At 35.9% G+C, this 15214-nt stretch overlaps 1 protein-coding gene across 1 annotated transcript in view; it reads left to right on the plus strand.

The window, feature by feature from the left end:
• Positions 1-15214, plus strand: part of DTWD2 (DTW domain containing 2) — a 167126-nt gene that overhangs the window by 51420 nt on the left and 100492 nt on the right. The window contains exons 3-4 of the mRNA XM_030926685.1: positions 2964-3058; positions 11090-11282. Coding sequence (XP_030782545.1) covers positions 2964-3058; positions 11090-11282 — 288 coding nt within the window. The remainder of the gene's footprint in view (positions 1-2963; positions 3059-11089; positions 11283-15214) is intronic.

Below are 15214 nucleotides of genomic sequence, written 5' to 3' on the forward strand. Positions count from 1 at the left end.
TTATGACAATTTTGGTAACTAGCACTATTTTACTGCATTTAAACTTAAAACATTGTACAGCTCAAAATTTATGTGAAATGATAGCCTGTTGGCCATAGCAGTTTTGATTAAAACCTGACTTTTGAGGCTGGGAGCGGTGGCTCATGCCTAGAATTCAAGCACTTTGGGAAGCTAAAGAAGGAGGATAACTTGAGCCCACAAGTTTGAGACCAGCCTGGACAACATAGTGAGACCCCATCTCTATAAACAAATGAAAAAATTAGCCAAATGTGGTGGCACATGCCTATAGGCCTAGCTACTTGGGAGGCTGAGGTGGGAGCATCCCTTCTGCCCAGGAGTTTTAGGCTGCAATGAGCTATGATTGTGACACTGCACTCCCACCTGGGCTATATAGCAAGACCCTATCTTAAAAAACAAAACAAAACAAAACCCCAAACCACTTGAGATTTGATGGTAAGTACTGTGTTCATTTTGCAGTAGACACAGTATGGTGCCTTTTCATTATTGTGTGGTTCCAGATATAAGATAGCTTTTTTTAATATGGGTGTTTTCATTGATTTTTGGCAATATTAATGTTTTCTTTCTATTTTTTTGTAGAGATGCAGTCTCACTATGTTGCCCAGGCTGGTCTTGAACTCTTGGCCTTCAGTGATCCTCCTGCCTTAGCCTCCCACAGTGCTAGGATTGTGCGCATGAGCCATCATGCTTGGCCTTATTTTTTTTTTTTTTAATGTTTTCAAATATCTTATTTTTAATTTATTTTTTACCATTAATCCATGGTTTAGATGATGCATTCATCATTGTGTGTGCTACAAATATATTTTATACATATACAAATGCATCCATATAGTTTTTCCTTCTCAGCAAAGGAACTTTCTATAATTTTTTTCTGTTTTTAAGAATGAGGTCTTACTATATTGCCCAGGCAGGTCTCAAACCCAGGGCTCAAGGTATCCTCCAGCCTCTGCCTCCCTAAGAGCTGGGACTATAGGCATGAGCCACCCTGCCCAGCCATTCTCAGCAAAGGAATTTTCCAGTTTTCATCTAACTTATTAATACTGGGCTGCCTGTGCTTAACTTCAGCACACCATTTCCAATAAAAGGATATGCTAGTTTTTTGATTGTCCCATAAAAAAGTTATTAAAAACCATTTAGATAGGCTTTAGGAGGGGGCTTTGGGAAAAGAAGACTTGGTGGAGTAGATGATATGGAGGTGATATGATGGAGCATTTCAAAGAGTAGGTATACATACATATAAAATTACTTAAGGATAAAAACAGAAAAGCTATCTCAAAAATAACAAAAAGCTTTACAAGAAAGAAATGTTAAACGACTTGGCCTTTGTGAATAATGTATATTGAGTTGTGAAGATGCAAACACTCTTTATTGACTTAACTAATAATATTAGATGTGAGAGGAAGGAGTGGTGTTAGATAGCTAAATCCTCATTTGTTATGAGAGGCAGTACTTAAGGGCTGTGGAGCTAGACTGCCCAAGTTCAAATTCTTAATAGTTCTATAAACTATGGAACTTTGGGCAAGTTAATTAACATCTTTGTGTTTCAGTTTCCTCATTAGTAAAATGGATATGACAAAAGATATATTTCTCTCTGTGTATTGCACTTAGAATTGTGTGCCTTAATATTAGCTGTTATGGTGATGATAATTGGTAGTTTTTGGATAATATCTAAAATTGATAAATCAAGAAATAGAAAAACAATGTTTATTATGTGGTTATATGGAGATAACTACCAGAAGAAATAGCCAAAAGAGTTAAAGTGATTGCCTCCAGGAAGTGGTACTGGGGAGTACATCTGGGAACAACTGTGGCATTTTAAATCTTTTGGCACTATTTAATTTGACATATATACATGTATCACTTTGATAAAGGTTTAAAAAGTGATTAAGTCTGTTTCACAGTCTCATGGTGATGGTAAGGGGAGAAGAACACTGTATTAAACATTGGAAAATGTCCTAAAACCACCTAAGGCAGAGTAACTAATCACATGACTCTATGGGATTCAAGGTAGAATTCTCGTGGCAACAAGAAAGATGGTTTCCAGTGTCGGAAGCTAGGACATCGAAGAAACCACTGACGACAGTCAAGTTAATGGCATTTTCAGAAATGGCCACCAGATTTCTCTACTCTAAAGTTATTATTTTTGTTCTCTTTCCATACTCTATATTCTTTGGAAGGAAGGCCATAAATCCAGCCCACACTCAAGTGGGAGGAAGAGATTAAGCCCCACCTTCTGGAGGGGGTAGTATTTACATTTATTATTTGGAATTCTTTTGTAAGGAAGATTTGTTTATTCTCCCCCATTTATTTATTAAGTCATTTATTTATATCATTCTGGACTCTAATTTGTACTTTGGGTTATAACCCAGTACTGTGTTATTTATTTTGTTGCTCAAATTGTTCAGTTTTAGCCATTGGGAGCTCTTTAAGATTGACTTCTATGTCCCTTTGACATACCACATTGTTTGTTTTCCTTTTTTTAAAAAAAATTTAATTTAAATAAAGAGGCTATGCTGGGAAGAACCCATTGTTTTGTTTTCTGAGCACTTCCTTGCTGTTTGGGCATAAAGATCTAGGCAATTATCTTCAAGCTGACATAGTGCAAAATGTAATTACTTGTGAAATGAAAAACTTATCAGAATAAATGATTCAATTTAGTTAAACACAAATTTACATTTTAATAATCGTAATCATTATATATATTAATGTAATCTTCTTTGATCAGTAAACCTGTAAACATACCCAAATAGAATAAAAAGGTATGCTTGTGTTATGGCTAATACTGATAAATCAGAGAAATTTTACCTTTTTATTAAACTGTGGTCTTTAGTAAAAGGCTTGTAAAAGTTATACATAAAGTTATGAATCAGGTGTTCATTATAAAATATTTAAAAGTGTGTATATCTAAGTAAAAATCTATGTTTCGATTCATTTTTTAATTAAAGGAAAACAAAGTGTTGCGTACAGTGCCTCTACTAGCAGCATGCCTCCCCCAGGACAAGTGTAAAGTAAAGATTGGTCGTCGCTTCAGTGAAGAAAGGTAAATTAACTGTTAGGGCAATGTAAATAATTCTTTTCTGCACAGATCTTTAAAAATGGTTTCTTTCAGCTTATTCATTTCTTTCAGGTTATTCATGGTCTAAAGAGTGGAAATTAGTCAAAAAATTTAAGTTCTGCTAACTCCCGACCACACAAAATAATACAAGACAAAACAAAACAAAATCAGAAATAAAAAAATAAATAATGTGTAAGCAAAGGAATGTTTAACTTAAAAGTATGTTTTAACTTAAAGTATGTTTAACTTAAAAGGCAAATATACTTGGTGCTTATATCATTTTTGTTAAAAGTGCCTTCCAGTTGGTAGATGGTAGGGTTCTTTTTTTTTTTTAAATATCTTCCACAACATTTTTTTTTTGGTAGGGTTCTTGTATTAGATTTAGTTCAGTTTTTTTTTCTCCCTGTGGTGCCTAATATAGTGCTTACTTAGTAAATTATTATTATTATTTTTTTTGAGGCAGGATCTCACTTTGTTGCCCAGTCTGGCGTGCAGTGGTGCAATTTTGGCTTACTGCAACCTCCACCTCTTGGGCTCAAGGGATCCTCCCACCTCAGCTTCCTGAGCAGCTGGGACTACAGGCATGAGCCACTGTGCCCGGCCAATAAATTATTATTTGCTGATGAATTTTAAATTAAAGCAGATTAGAACTGTCAATGTAAATGTGGTAACTGAATGATTAATTTAGGCTTTTGTTAGAGTACATGATGAAATCGTGGGGGAATGATTAAGAGACATACTGCTTTTGGTGTCCTTTGTAAATTTTTGCCTCTAGTATATAAGAAAACAATTGGTTTTTATATATTAACCCTGTATCCAGTAACTTTCTAAATTCATCTGTTAGTTGTAGAAATTGTTTTGTAGATTCCCTGGAACTTTCTATGTAAGCAGCATTGTCATGTGCAAATGGGATCATTTCTATTTCTTCCTTTCTGATACTTATTCTTTCTTTTTCCTTGCCTCATTGCAATAACTGATACCTTTAGTATAATGTTTATTAGAAGTGGTGAAAGCCAACATCTTTACCTTGGTCCCAAACTCTGTGGACATTATTAACTATGATATTGGCTGTATGTTTCTCCCCCAAAGCGTTATTGAGGATAATTGATAGATAAAAGTTGTATTTATCATGTACAGTGTGATGTTTTGATGTATGTATACATTGTGAAATGATCAGCACAGTCAAGCTAATTAACACATTTATCACCTCACACAGTTAAGATTTGTTTAAAACATTCAATAATGTTGAGAATACTATAATATGGCTGTGTCAGGAGAGACACAGTGAGGAAGTGAAGCCAAATGCATGAAAGGAAAGAAGTTTATACACACAGATACCAGAGAGTTTAGGATGCCAATGTGAGGCCAAAGAGAAGTCTGGAAATAGGGGATTCAGCCGCTGGGTGGGCGGGAAGAGGAGACCTGTGGGATTATGCCTTTATTAAGGTCTGTGGGGATTATCCCTTGGGATTTCCCTGTGGGTTGTGGACTGGCTAGTTTAAAGAGAACAATGTGAAAGGGGAGCTTATTCATATGACTCTGGTATTATTCATATGACTCTGGGTTTTATTGTGGTCAGCAGCTATGGGATGTGTTGGGTTTTGGATTAGTGAGGAATGAGTAGGCTATATGGCAAACACCACACAGGGAGGGAAAGTTTTAACTAGGCCAAAGGTGACAGGGTTGGCTGGATTACGGATAACTTAGGTCAGGCCTAAAATGGATGTCAAGGCAACCACTGTATTAAACAGATTTATAACAATAGTTTTACTTTTTTTTTTTTTTTTGCATTGATAACATTTAAGACCTACCCTCATGGCTGTTTTCAAGTATACAATCCGTTAAATGTAATAACCATGTTATACAATGTAATTTATCAGTTTCTAAAGTGCAGAGAGTTTTAATTATGAATGAGTGTTTGTTGAGTTTTGTGAAATGCATCTATTGAAATGATCATGTAGATTCTCTCCTTAATTCTGTTAATATGGTGTGTTATACTGATTGATTTCTGCATGTTAAAACCCTTCCATTTCTAAGATAAAACCCACCTGGTCATATTATAATTTGTGGGATGGTTTTTTTCTTACAAATATAATTCATTTATTAAACATAAGGAATTTCGTATTTTCTATTTATTTTCGTGTCAGTTTTTATATTTTGTACCTTTCAAAGAAATGGTATGTTATCTAAATTGTTGAATTTATTGTCATAAAGTTGCTTGTAGCATTTATTTATTGTTATTTTCATGTCTGTAGAATTTGTAGTGGTAGCCTCTTTTAATTCCTGATTTAGGTAATTTGTGTCTTGTCTTTTTTCTTAGTCTGTTTTGGTCGATCTCTTTAAAGAGCCAAGATTTGGCTTTGTATTTTTCTCTGTTTGATTTTCTAATTGATTTCTACTCTTCATTGTCAATTTTTTTCTTGCTTCAGATTTGATTTCTCTTTTTTTCTTTATTTTTTAGTAGAAGATTAGATAACAGATTTTCAACCTTTTTGTTCATTCATATAAACATAAATTTTTTTTAAAATAAATTGAGATGGGGTCTTGCTGTGTTGACTAGGCTGGTCTCAAACTCCTGGCCTCAGGTGATCCTCTCATCTTGGCCTTCCAAAGTGCTAGGATTACAGATGTGAGCTGCTGTGCCTGGTCCTTTTTGCTTTTTATCAGTGTTTTGTAGTTTTTCACATACAGGTACTTTACATATTTTATTAGATTCACACCTAAGAATTTCATTTTTGGAGGGCTATTTTAATGGCATTTAAAAACAATTACAAATGTGAATTTTTCATTGCTGGTATGTGGGAAAGCAGTTGACTTTTGTATATTAACCTTATATCTTGTGACCTTGCTGTACTTATTTACCTGTTCTTGGAGGTTGTTTTATTTTTATTTTTATTTTTTTGGTCAGTTCCTTGGGCTTTTCTATATAGATGATTAGGTCGTCTGAGGAATATATATGGTTTTATTTCATCTTTCCAGTTTGTATGTCTTTTGTTCCCTTTTCTTATTTCAGTAGCTAGCGGTTGAATAGCAGTGGTGAGAGGACATCCTTGTTTTGTTCTCAGTCTTAGAGAACTGTTATATATAATACTAGCTATAGGTATTTTGCAAATGTTCTGTATTAAATTGAGGCCATTCTCCCCTATTCCTAGTTTGTGGAGAATTTTTCTCATGAGTGGGCTTTGGGTTTTGTCAAGTGCATTTTCTTTGTGAATTGGTACAGTCCTTTGATGTTTCTTCTTTAGTCCATTGATGTGGTTGATTACATTTATTGATTTTGAATGTTAAACCAGTCTTCCATCCCTGTAATAAATCTGATTTGTGATGGTAGATAATTTTTTATGCATCATTGGATTTAATTTGTTGGTATTTTGTTGAGAATTTTTCCGTTTATGTTCATAAGGGATATTGATCTATAGTTTTCCTTTCTTGTAATGCCTTTATTTGGTTTTGATATGAAGGTAATGCTGGCCTTATGGAATGAATTAGGCAATGTTCTGTCTGTTTTTATTATCTGGAAGAGATTGTAGAGAATTGATACCATTTCTTCTTGAAATGTTTGAGAGAATTCGCTGCTGAAACCACCTGGGCCTAGTGATTTCTTTTTTAGAAGATTATTAATTATTGATTCAATTTCTTTGATAGACATAGAGCTTTTCAGTTTTCCTGTTTCTCCTTGTGTGAATTTTGATAGTTTGTTTTTCAAGGAATTAATTTCCTTTGAACTACGAATTGTGGGCATTGAGTTTTTTGTAGTATTTCTTTATTATTAATTACTATAGAATCAGTAATCATCACCCTTTTTTATTTCTGATATTGGTAGTTGTGTCTTTGCTCTTTTTTTTTTTTGATTACCTTAGGTGTAGTTTTATCAATTTAATTGATCTTTTCAAAGAACCAGTGTATTAATTTGCTAGGACTGTCATAATGAAATACCACATATTGGGTGGCCAAAGAGAAGTTTATTTTCCACAGTTCTTGGGTTTAGAACTCTTAAGATCAAGAGGTCAGTAGATTTGGTTTCTCCTGAGGCCTCTCCTTGGCTTGCGGTTGGTTGCCCTCTCATTGCTTGTTCACATGGTTGTCCCTCTGAACAGGTGTGCCCCTGCCATCTCTTCTTTTGTGTCCAAATTTCCTCTTCTTATAACCATTCCAGTTAGATTAGAATAGGGAACACCCTAATGGCTTCATTTTAACTTCATCACCTCTTTAAAGGTGATTTATCTGTCTCTAAATACCATCATATTCTGAGCTACTAGGGGTTAGGACTTCAACATTTGAATTTTGGGGAGGACACAATTCCTTCTGTAACAGTCAGCTTTTGGTTTCATTGATTTTCTCTGTTGTCTTCCTATTTTGAACTTCATTGATTTCCATCTTAGGTTTTACTCTTTCTTTTCTCTTTTTAGTGCTTGCTTTAGGCTTAAATTGCTCTTCTTTCTCTAGCTTTTTTTTTTTTTTTTGGTCAAGACAGTCTTGCTACATTGCTCAGGCTGATCTTGAGCTCCTGGCCTCAGGTGACCCTCCTGCCTCTGGGATTAGAGGCATGAGCCACCATGCCCGGCCCTATCTAACTTTTGTTGTTGTTGTTGTTGTGTTTTTAAGGAGGAAGCTCAGACTGTTGATTTTCAGGTCTTTCTTCTTTCTTAATATGTGTATTTTAATGCTAAGAATATCCCTCTAAGCAGTGCTTTTGCTGCATCCCACACATTTTGATAAGTTGTATTTTCATTTTCGTTTAGTTCAAAATATTTAAAAATTTCCCTTGAGACTTATCTCTTGACCCGTGGTTTATTTACAAGTGTGTTGTTTATTCTCCAATATTGTGGAGTTTTCCAGCAAGTTTTCTGGCTCTAATTTAATTCCATTGTAGTCTGAGAGCATACTTTGTATGATTTCTGTTTTAAATTTGTCAGGGTATGTTTTATGGCCCAGAATGTGGTCTGTTTTGGTGAGTGTTTCATGTGAACTTGAGAGGAATGTGTATTTTGTTGTTGGTGGACTATTCTATAAATATCAATTAGATCAAGTTGATTGACAATGCTGTTCAGGCCAACAATATCCTTACTGATTTTTTGCCTGCTTGATCTACCAGTTACTGACAAGGTTGTACTGAGTCTCCAACTGTATTATTGGATTTGTCTATTTATCTTTTCAGTTCTATTGGTTTTTGCCTTATATATTGTGAACAGTGAATTGTTAAGTACATACATGTTAAAAGATTTTTACATCTTTTTGGAGAATTGACTCTTTTGTTATTATGTAATGCCTCTCTTCATCCTGATAATTTTCCTTCTGATGTCTGCTTTGTCTGTAGTTGATATAGCTACTGCAGTTACCTTTTTTTATTTTTTTGAGACAAGGTCTCATTCTGTTGCCCAAGCTCGAGTGTAGTGGCACAATCATGGTTCACTGCAGCCTTGACTTCCCAGGCTCAAGCGATTCTCTTGCCTCCGCCTCCTGAGTAGCTGGGACTATAGGTGGACGCCACCATGCTCGGCTGATTTTTAAATGTTTTTGGAGAGATGGGGGTCTCACTGTGTTGCCTAGGCTGGTCTTGAACTCTTGGGCTCAAGCAGTGCTCCTGCCTCAGCCTCCCAAAGTGCTGGGATTACAGGGGTGAGCCACTGTGCCTGGCCTGGAATTATCTTTTGATTAGTATTATCATATATCTTTCTCTATCCCTTTTTTTTTGAAAGGTTTTTATTGATATGTAATTCACATACCATTTAACTTACCAATTTAAAATGTACAAATTAATTGGTTTCTAGTATATCCAAAGATATTTGCAACCATCACCAATTTAAAATATGTCATCACCTCAAAAAGAAACCCTCTACCTTTAACTATTGCCTACCTATCCCTATGCCCTCCATCCTGTCCAACTCCCTGCACCTTCCCAATCCTAAGCAAACACTAGTCTACTTTGTGTTTCTATTGATTTTCCTATTTGATATTCATATTTGATATCTGATATTCCATATAAATGAAATAATGTATTTGGACTTTTGTGACTGGCTTCATTCACTTAGCATAATGTTTTCAAGGTTGTAACACGTATGTTGTAACATATATTAGTACTTAATTTCTTTTTGTGGTTAAATAATAGGTAGAAAAAAGCTATGGTAAGTAGTTTCTCTTGAGGGAAAGGCCTTTGTTAGGGAGAATGCTGTGGGCTATTTCGAGATGGTTACTTTTTTTTCCTCTGGTTTTTGAAGTTTTTGCCCTGGGGCCTCAGTTCTCTGATGGCTCTAAGAAAAGTTGTTAATTTTCAGTTTGTTTGCATTTTTCTTGTGAAGATGGGCTTGATGACTTTCAAGCTCTTTATTTCTGAGCTGAAATTGGAAGTCCAAATTATATTTACAAGAAAAATGATAATTTGTCTACTTTCCCCTTAAGAGCATTTTGTTTTGTTTTTTTGCTTGTGGGCAAAGGGTGTCTCATTCATTGCTTTATCTCCAGTACCAAAAAGCTTTGACACATTTTTGAATGAATGTTGAACCAACAAATTCTATAATTGAACTGAATAATGGTGTGGGGGCCAAGGGAAACCTTCCTCTTCACCCTCTGAAGGTCTGCTGAAAATCATCTGACAAAAGGCAAATTAAAGGGAGAAAAGGCATACAGATTTATTAACGTGTAAGAGAGTCTTATGAAATATAAGAACTCAAAGAAATGGCCAGATGGTTGATGCTTTTATGTCATCTTGAGGTTTACAGAAAGAATAGGGGCTTAGAGCATGGCAAAGCCGGTTATTATGGCAAAAACACATGGAACTGGAAGAAGAGGAGGCCTGGCTAGTACAAGTGGTCTTGTTATGCAGATGAAACCACACAAATAGCATCCTTCATAGAGAATAGAGGGTAAATATTTCTTTCAGACCATTAAGGTTGTCAGACTTTCAGTTATTATTTCCTAAATCTGGACAAGGGAAGGTCCTCAGAGAAAGCCTGGCTGCCATCTGTTTTTCTCTACAGATGCAACAGCTTTTCAAGGCTACTGCTGTTTGCAAGCCCTCTAAACAGCGGTCTCAACATATGTCAAATAAGTATATTTTGAAGTGAAATATTTTGGTTTCCTTCAATAGATCATATAAGGTGTTATAAGAAAAACTTCAGCCAAATTAAATTTAAAGGAATTTAATTGAGCAATGAACAATTCGTGAATCGGGCAGCCCCCAGAATCACCGCAGATTCAGAGAGACTCCAGGGATGCCTTGTGGTCAGAACAAATTTGTAGACGAGAAAAAAAAAGGGAAGTGACATACAGAACTCAGCAGTGAGGTACGGAAACAGCTGGATTGGTTACAGGTTGGGGTGTGCCTTATTTGAACACAGTTTGAACACTTAGCAGTCTGTAAGTGGTTGAAGTGTGGCCACTGGGGTTGGCCAAGACTCAGCCATTGTTACAGGTGCATACTCCTAAGTTAGATTTTCGATCTTGTCTGCCTATTAAGATAGGTTAGGTTTCATCCACAAGGACTCAAATTTAGAAGTATGGAATCCTTCTCAGGACATATTTAGTTGGCTTTAACAAAGGTGAATTTGAGAATGTGGCTTGCCTGTGCAACCTAACTTTCTTTATGGTTCTTCCATTGCTACTAGATTTTGCCCTGGGATTGTTAGGATTGTTTGTGCTAGGATTGTTAGGCAATGCCAGTTGTTTACTTTGATAAAGTGGATCAGATTACACATGAAATATTAGTGAGAAAAGGAAGAATTCTTTGAAAGGGCTAAAGTTATGTCACTGGCAGTTGGATAGAAAAGCTTTAATAGAGAAGAATAGTGAGGATTGGAAAGCCTAGAGGCAAGTGGCAGAATTGTGGTGAGTAAATCAGTAGGGAGTACACAAAATTTTGAGTCTTTTAAATTCATACTTTATAAACTAATTAATACCTATATTTGATTAGACAAATGACTAGATATAGGGAAACTTTTATTAGGAAATTCAATAAGCATAATAAAACCTTTTTTCCTCACAAGCTAATAAAGATATATTTTTAAAAAACTTTTTCAGAGATCCTGAACTTTCAACTGTTTGCCAGAAGTCTGGTACATTAATATTATATCCAGGGGCTGAAGCTGCTAATTTGGAAGAATTTATATTAGATTCTCCTGTTTATCCTTCTACAATCATCATCATTGATGGTACATGGAGCCAGGCTAAGGACATTTTCTATAAGAATTCCTTGTTCCGACATCCCAAACAGGTAAACTAGTAATTTTAACAGAGAATAAATATACATGTATAATTAGGTATATTGTGTATGTTTTCTGTGAAGGGATACATATGCATTTTTATATATGAATTGGTGGTATTTCTGTGTGTGAATATATAGTACATAGATATATATGTATGTTTATGTTTATGAGTTTGAATATATACATATTTTGAATATATATATTAAATTTCAAATTTGTAATTTCTTCTCTCTAACTGCCAGATTTTACTGTAGTTGAGGCATTTGGCTATATTGAGTCTCTTAGATATTTAATCAGAGAAGTCTAAGGATTATTTTTATTATGTATTAATGTGTTTTGTTAAGAAGCATTGTCTTATTTAAATACTATTATTTGGTTACTGAATTACCTAGTTCTTATTAGGAATGACTAAGTTTTTATGAAATACTTTTTGTCATTCATTGTTATAGTTATATGGTTTAATCTTCAGTTTTTTGATGTAATTATGAAGACACCTTTCTTAATATTGGTCCATTCTTGTATTCCTGGAATGGATTCTACTGAGTAAACTATTAAACATTTTTGATATATTGCTGGAAATTATATTTTATTCAATGGCATTGAATTATGTGTATTTTTGGTCCACTGTCAGGTTTGGGTATTAAGATAATGTTAACTTCCAAAGTAAATTGTAGAGATTTTAATATTTTTCTATGACCTGTAATAGTTTAAATAATACTAGAATTCCATGCACCTTAGAAATTAGATGGAACTCGTTGGTGAAATCACTTGGTTCTGTTCTCTTTAAAAATGATAGCTTTTAAATTCTTCTTTCAAACTCTTCTAAGGAAATTATTCAAGCTTTCTACTTCTATTTGGATCAGTTTTTAATAACTTTTATATTTCTCTAGGGAATTTTCTCTTTTCTATAAGTTGGCAGATTGGTTGCCATATACTTATATACAGTCTTAAATAATTATTTTAATTTCTCAGGAATGCATGTTTTTCTTGTTTTTAATCACACACACACAGATGCAGACACACACACACAGATGCAGACACACACACACAGATGCAGACATACACAGATGCAGACACACACACACAGATGCAGACACACACACACAGATGCAGACACACACAGATGCAGACACACACACACAGATGCAGACATACACACACAGATGCAGACACACACACACAGATGCAGACACACACACACGCACAAACGTTGTTTACACAAATAGATTCAAAAGGGGTTTCTCTATAGAGCTTTTAAAAGTATAAGCTTTTAGGTTGTTTATATAGGCTATTATAGTTTATTTTTATTTCATTACATTGAACTTTTTTCTTGACCAATTTTATATTTCATCTTTTTGGGCTTATTTTCTTCTATTATTTTTCTGATTTTATAACTTTTTTTTTTTTTTTTTTTTTTTTGAGACGGAGTCTGGCTCTGTTGCCCAGGCTGGAGTGCAGTGGCCGGATCTCAGCTCACTGCAAGCTCCGCCTCCTGGGTTTACCCCATTCTCCTGCCTCAGCCTCCCGAGTAGCTGGGACTACAGGCGCCCGCCACCTCGCCCAGCTAGTTTTTTGTATTTTTTAGTAGAGACGGGGTTTCACCGTGTTAGCCAGGATGGTCTCGATCTCCTGACCTCGTGATCCGCCCGCCTCGGCCTCCTAAAGTGCTGGGATTACAGGCTTGAGCCACCGCGCCCGGCCAACATTTTTACTAAGAGTACTTATGTAGACTGAATTGTGTTCCTTGTCCCTCCCCCAACCCCATGCATATATTGGAGCCCTAACTTCCAATATAATGGTATTTGGAGATGGGACCTTTGGGAGGTGATTAGATTGTGAAGGCAGAGCCCTCATGATGGGATTAGTACCTTTAGAAGAAGAGACATGAGAGATATTTCCTTTTCTCTCTCTGCCTTTCTCTCTCTCTCTCTCTCTCTCTCTCTCTCTCTCTCTCTCTCTCTCTGTCTCTCTCTCTCTCTCTCTGCGTGTGAGGACACAGCAAGAAGACTTCCATTTGCAAGCCAGAAAGAGAGCTCTCACCAGGACCGTGACAGGTGCTCTGATTCAGACTTCCCAGCTTCTAGAACTGTGAGAAATGAGTGTTACAACAGCCTGAGCTGACTAAAACAAGTACTAATAAATTTCTTTATTAAGATTTCTGAGTTCTGCTAGGCTTGGTGGCTTGTACCCATAATTCCAGCTACTTGTGAGGCTAAGGTGGGAGGATCACTGGAGCCCAGGAGTTTGAGGTTACAGTGAGCTATGATTGTGCCACTGCACTCCAGCCTGGGTGCCAGAGGGAGACCCTGTCTCTAAAAAAAAAAATCACTTTCTTTTTTGAATAAAAGGGTTAAGATGGATGCAATATTTCTGTTAGTATAACTGTCATGGTATCCTGTTGTTTTGGATTGAAGTGTTCTTTTATCAGTAACATTGATATAAGTTGTTTTGATATCTTTCTACCCATGGATTATCAATGAATTCTTTTTTAAAAAATTTCAGTAGCTTTTGGGGTATAAGTGGTTTTTGGTTACATGGATGAATTCTGCAGTGGTGAATTCTGAGATTTTAGTGCACCCATCACCTGAGCAGTGTACACTGTACCCAATATTTAGTCTTTTACTCCTCACCTCTCTCCTCCCACCCAGAGTCCCCAAAATTTATTATATACATTTTTGCATCCTCATAGCTTAGCTCCCACTTATAAATGAGAACATAACAGAATTTGGTTTTCCATTCCTGGGTTACTTCACTTAGAATAATGGCCTCCAGTTCCATCCAAGTTGCTGCAAAAGACATTAGTTTGTTTATTTTTATGACTGAGTAGTATTCTGTGGTATATATATATACTACATTTTCTTTATCCAATCATTGGTTGATGGGCACTTGGATTGGTTCCATGTCTTTGCAATTGTGAATTGTGCTGCTATAAACATGCCTGCGCATATGTCTTTTTTTTTCTTTTTAAATTCAAATGAGGTCTCACTGTGTTGTCCTTGAACTCTTGGGCCCAAGTGATCCTCTCCCTCCCTCGGCTTCCCAAAGTGCTGGGGTCACAGGCATGAGGCATCACACTTTGCTTATGTGTCTTTTTCATATAATGACTTCTTTTCCTTTGGGTAAATACCTAGTAGTGGGATTGCTTGACTGAACGGTAGATCTACTTTTAGTTCTTTTTTTTTTTTTTTTTTTTTTTTGAGACGGAGTCTCGCTCTGTCACCCAAGCTGGAGTGCACTGGCCAGATCTCAGCTCACTGCAAGCTCCGTCTCCTGGGTTCACGCCATTCTCCTGCCTCAGCCTCCCGAGTAGCTGGGACTACAGGCGCCCGCCACCTCGCCCGGCTAGTTTTTTGTATTTTTTAGTAGAGATGGGGTTTCACCATGTTAGCCAGGATGGTCTCGATCTCCTGACCTTGTGATCCGCCCGCCTCGGCCTCCCAAAGTGCTGGGATTACAGGCTTGAGCCACCGCGCCTGGCCTACTTTTAGTTCTTTAAGGAATCTCCATACTATCAATGAGTTCTTAATTCTGAAGTGTTTTAACACTTTTCATCATTATTTACTTTTATTTCTGGTTTGGTGGAATCGTGATAAAAGAACATTAGCCACACTATTTTGAATAAGTTTATGATTTCTGTGTGAGTAGGTACCTGGTAGATTTTTGTTCATGTTCTATTACTATAAAAATGTACATTCTCTATTTAGGTATGTAAGCATTCATACTATTGCTTTTAAGTTTGTTAATTGCATTTTTCTTTATGTTTTTAGTTTTTGGTATACTTGGACTGTTTGATACTGAAAAAGGATTATGAAAAGCTTCAGTGCTTATGTATTTTTAACGATGTTATCCCTGCATTCCCAGTAGTTTCTGTGTTATTTATCTCCTCTGTTGTTGGGTGCATACAAGCCATACACTTAGTGAAGAATAACAATGGAACCCT

This window comes from Rhinopithecus roxellana, chromosome 3 (assembly GCF_007565055.1).
Source record: "Rhinopithecus roxellana isolate Shanxi Qingling chromosome 3, ASM756505v1, whole genome shotgun sequence".
In the NCBI taxonomy this organism is placed as follows: domain Eukaryota; kingdom Metazoa; phylum Chordata; class Mammalia; order Primates; family Cercopithecidae; genus Rhinopithecus; species Rhinopithecus roxellana.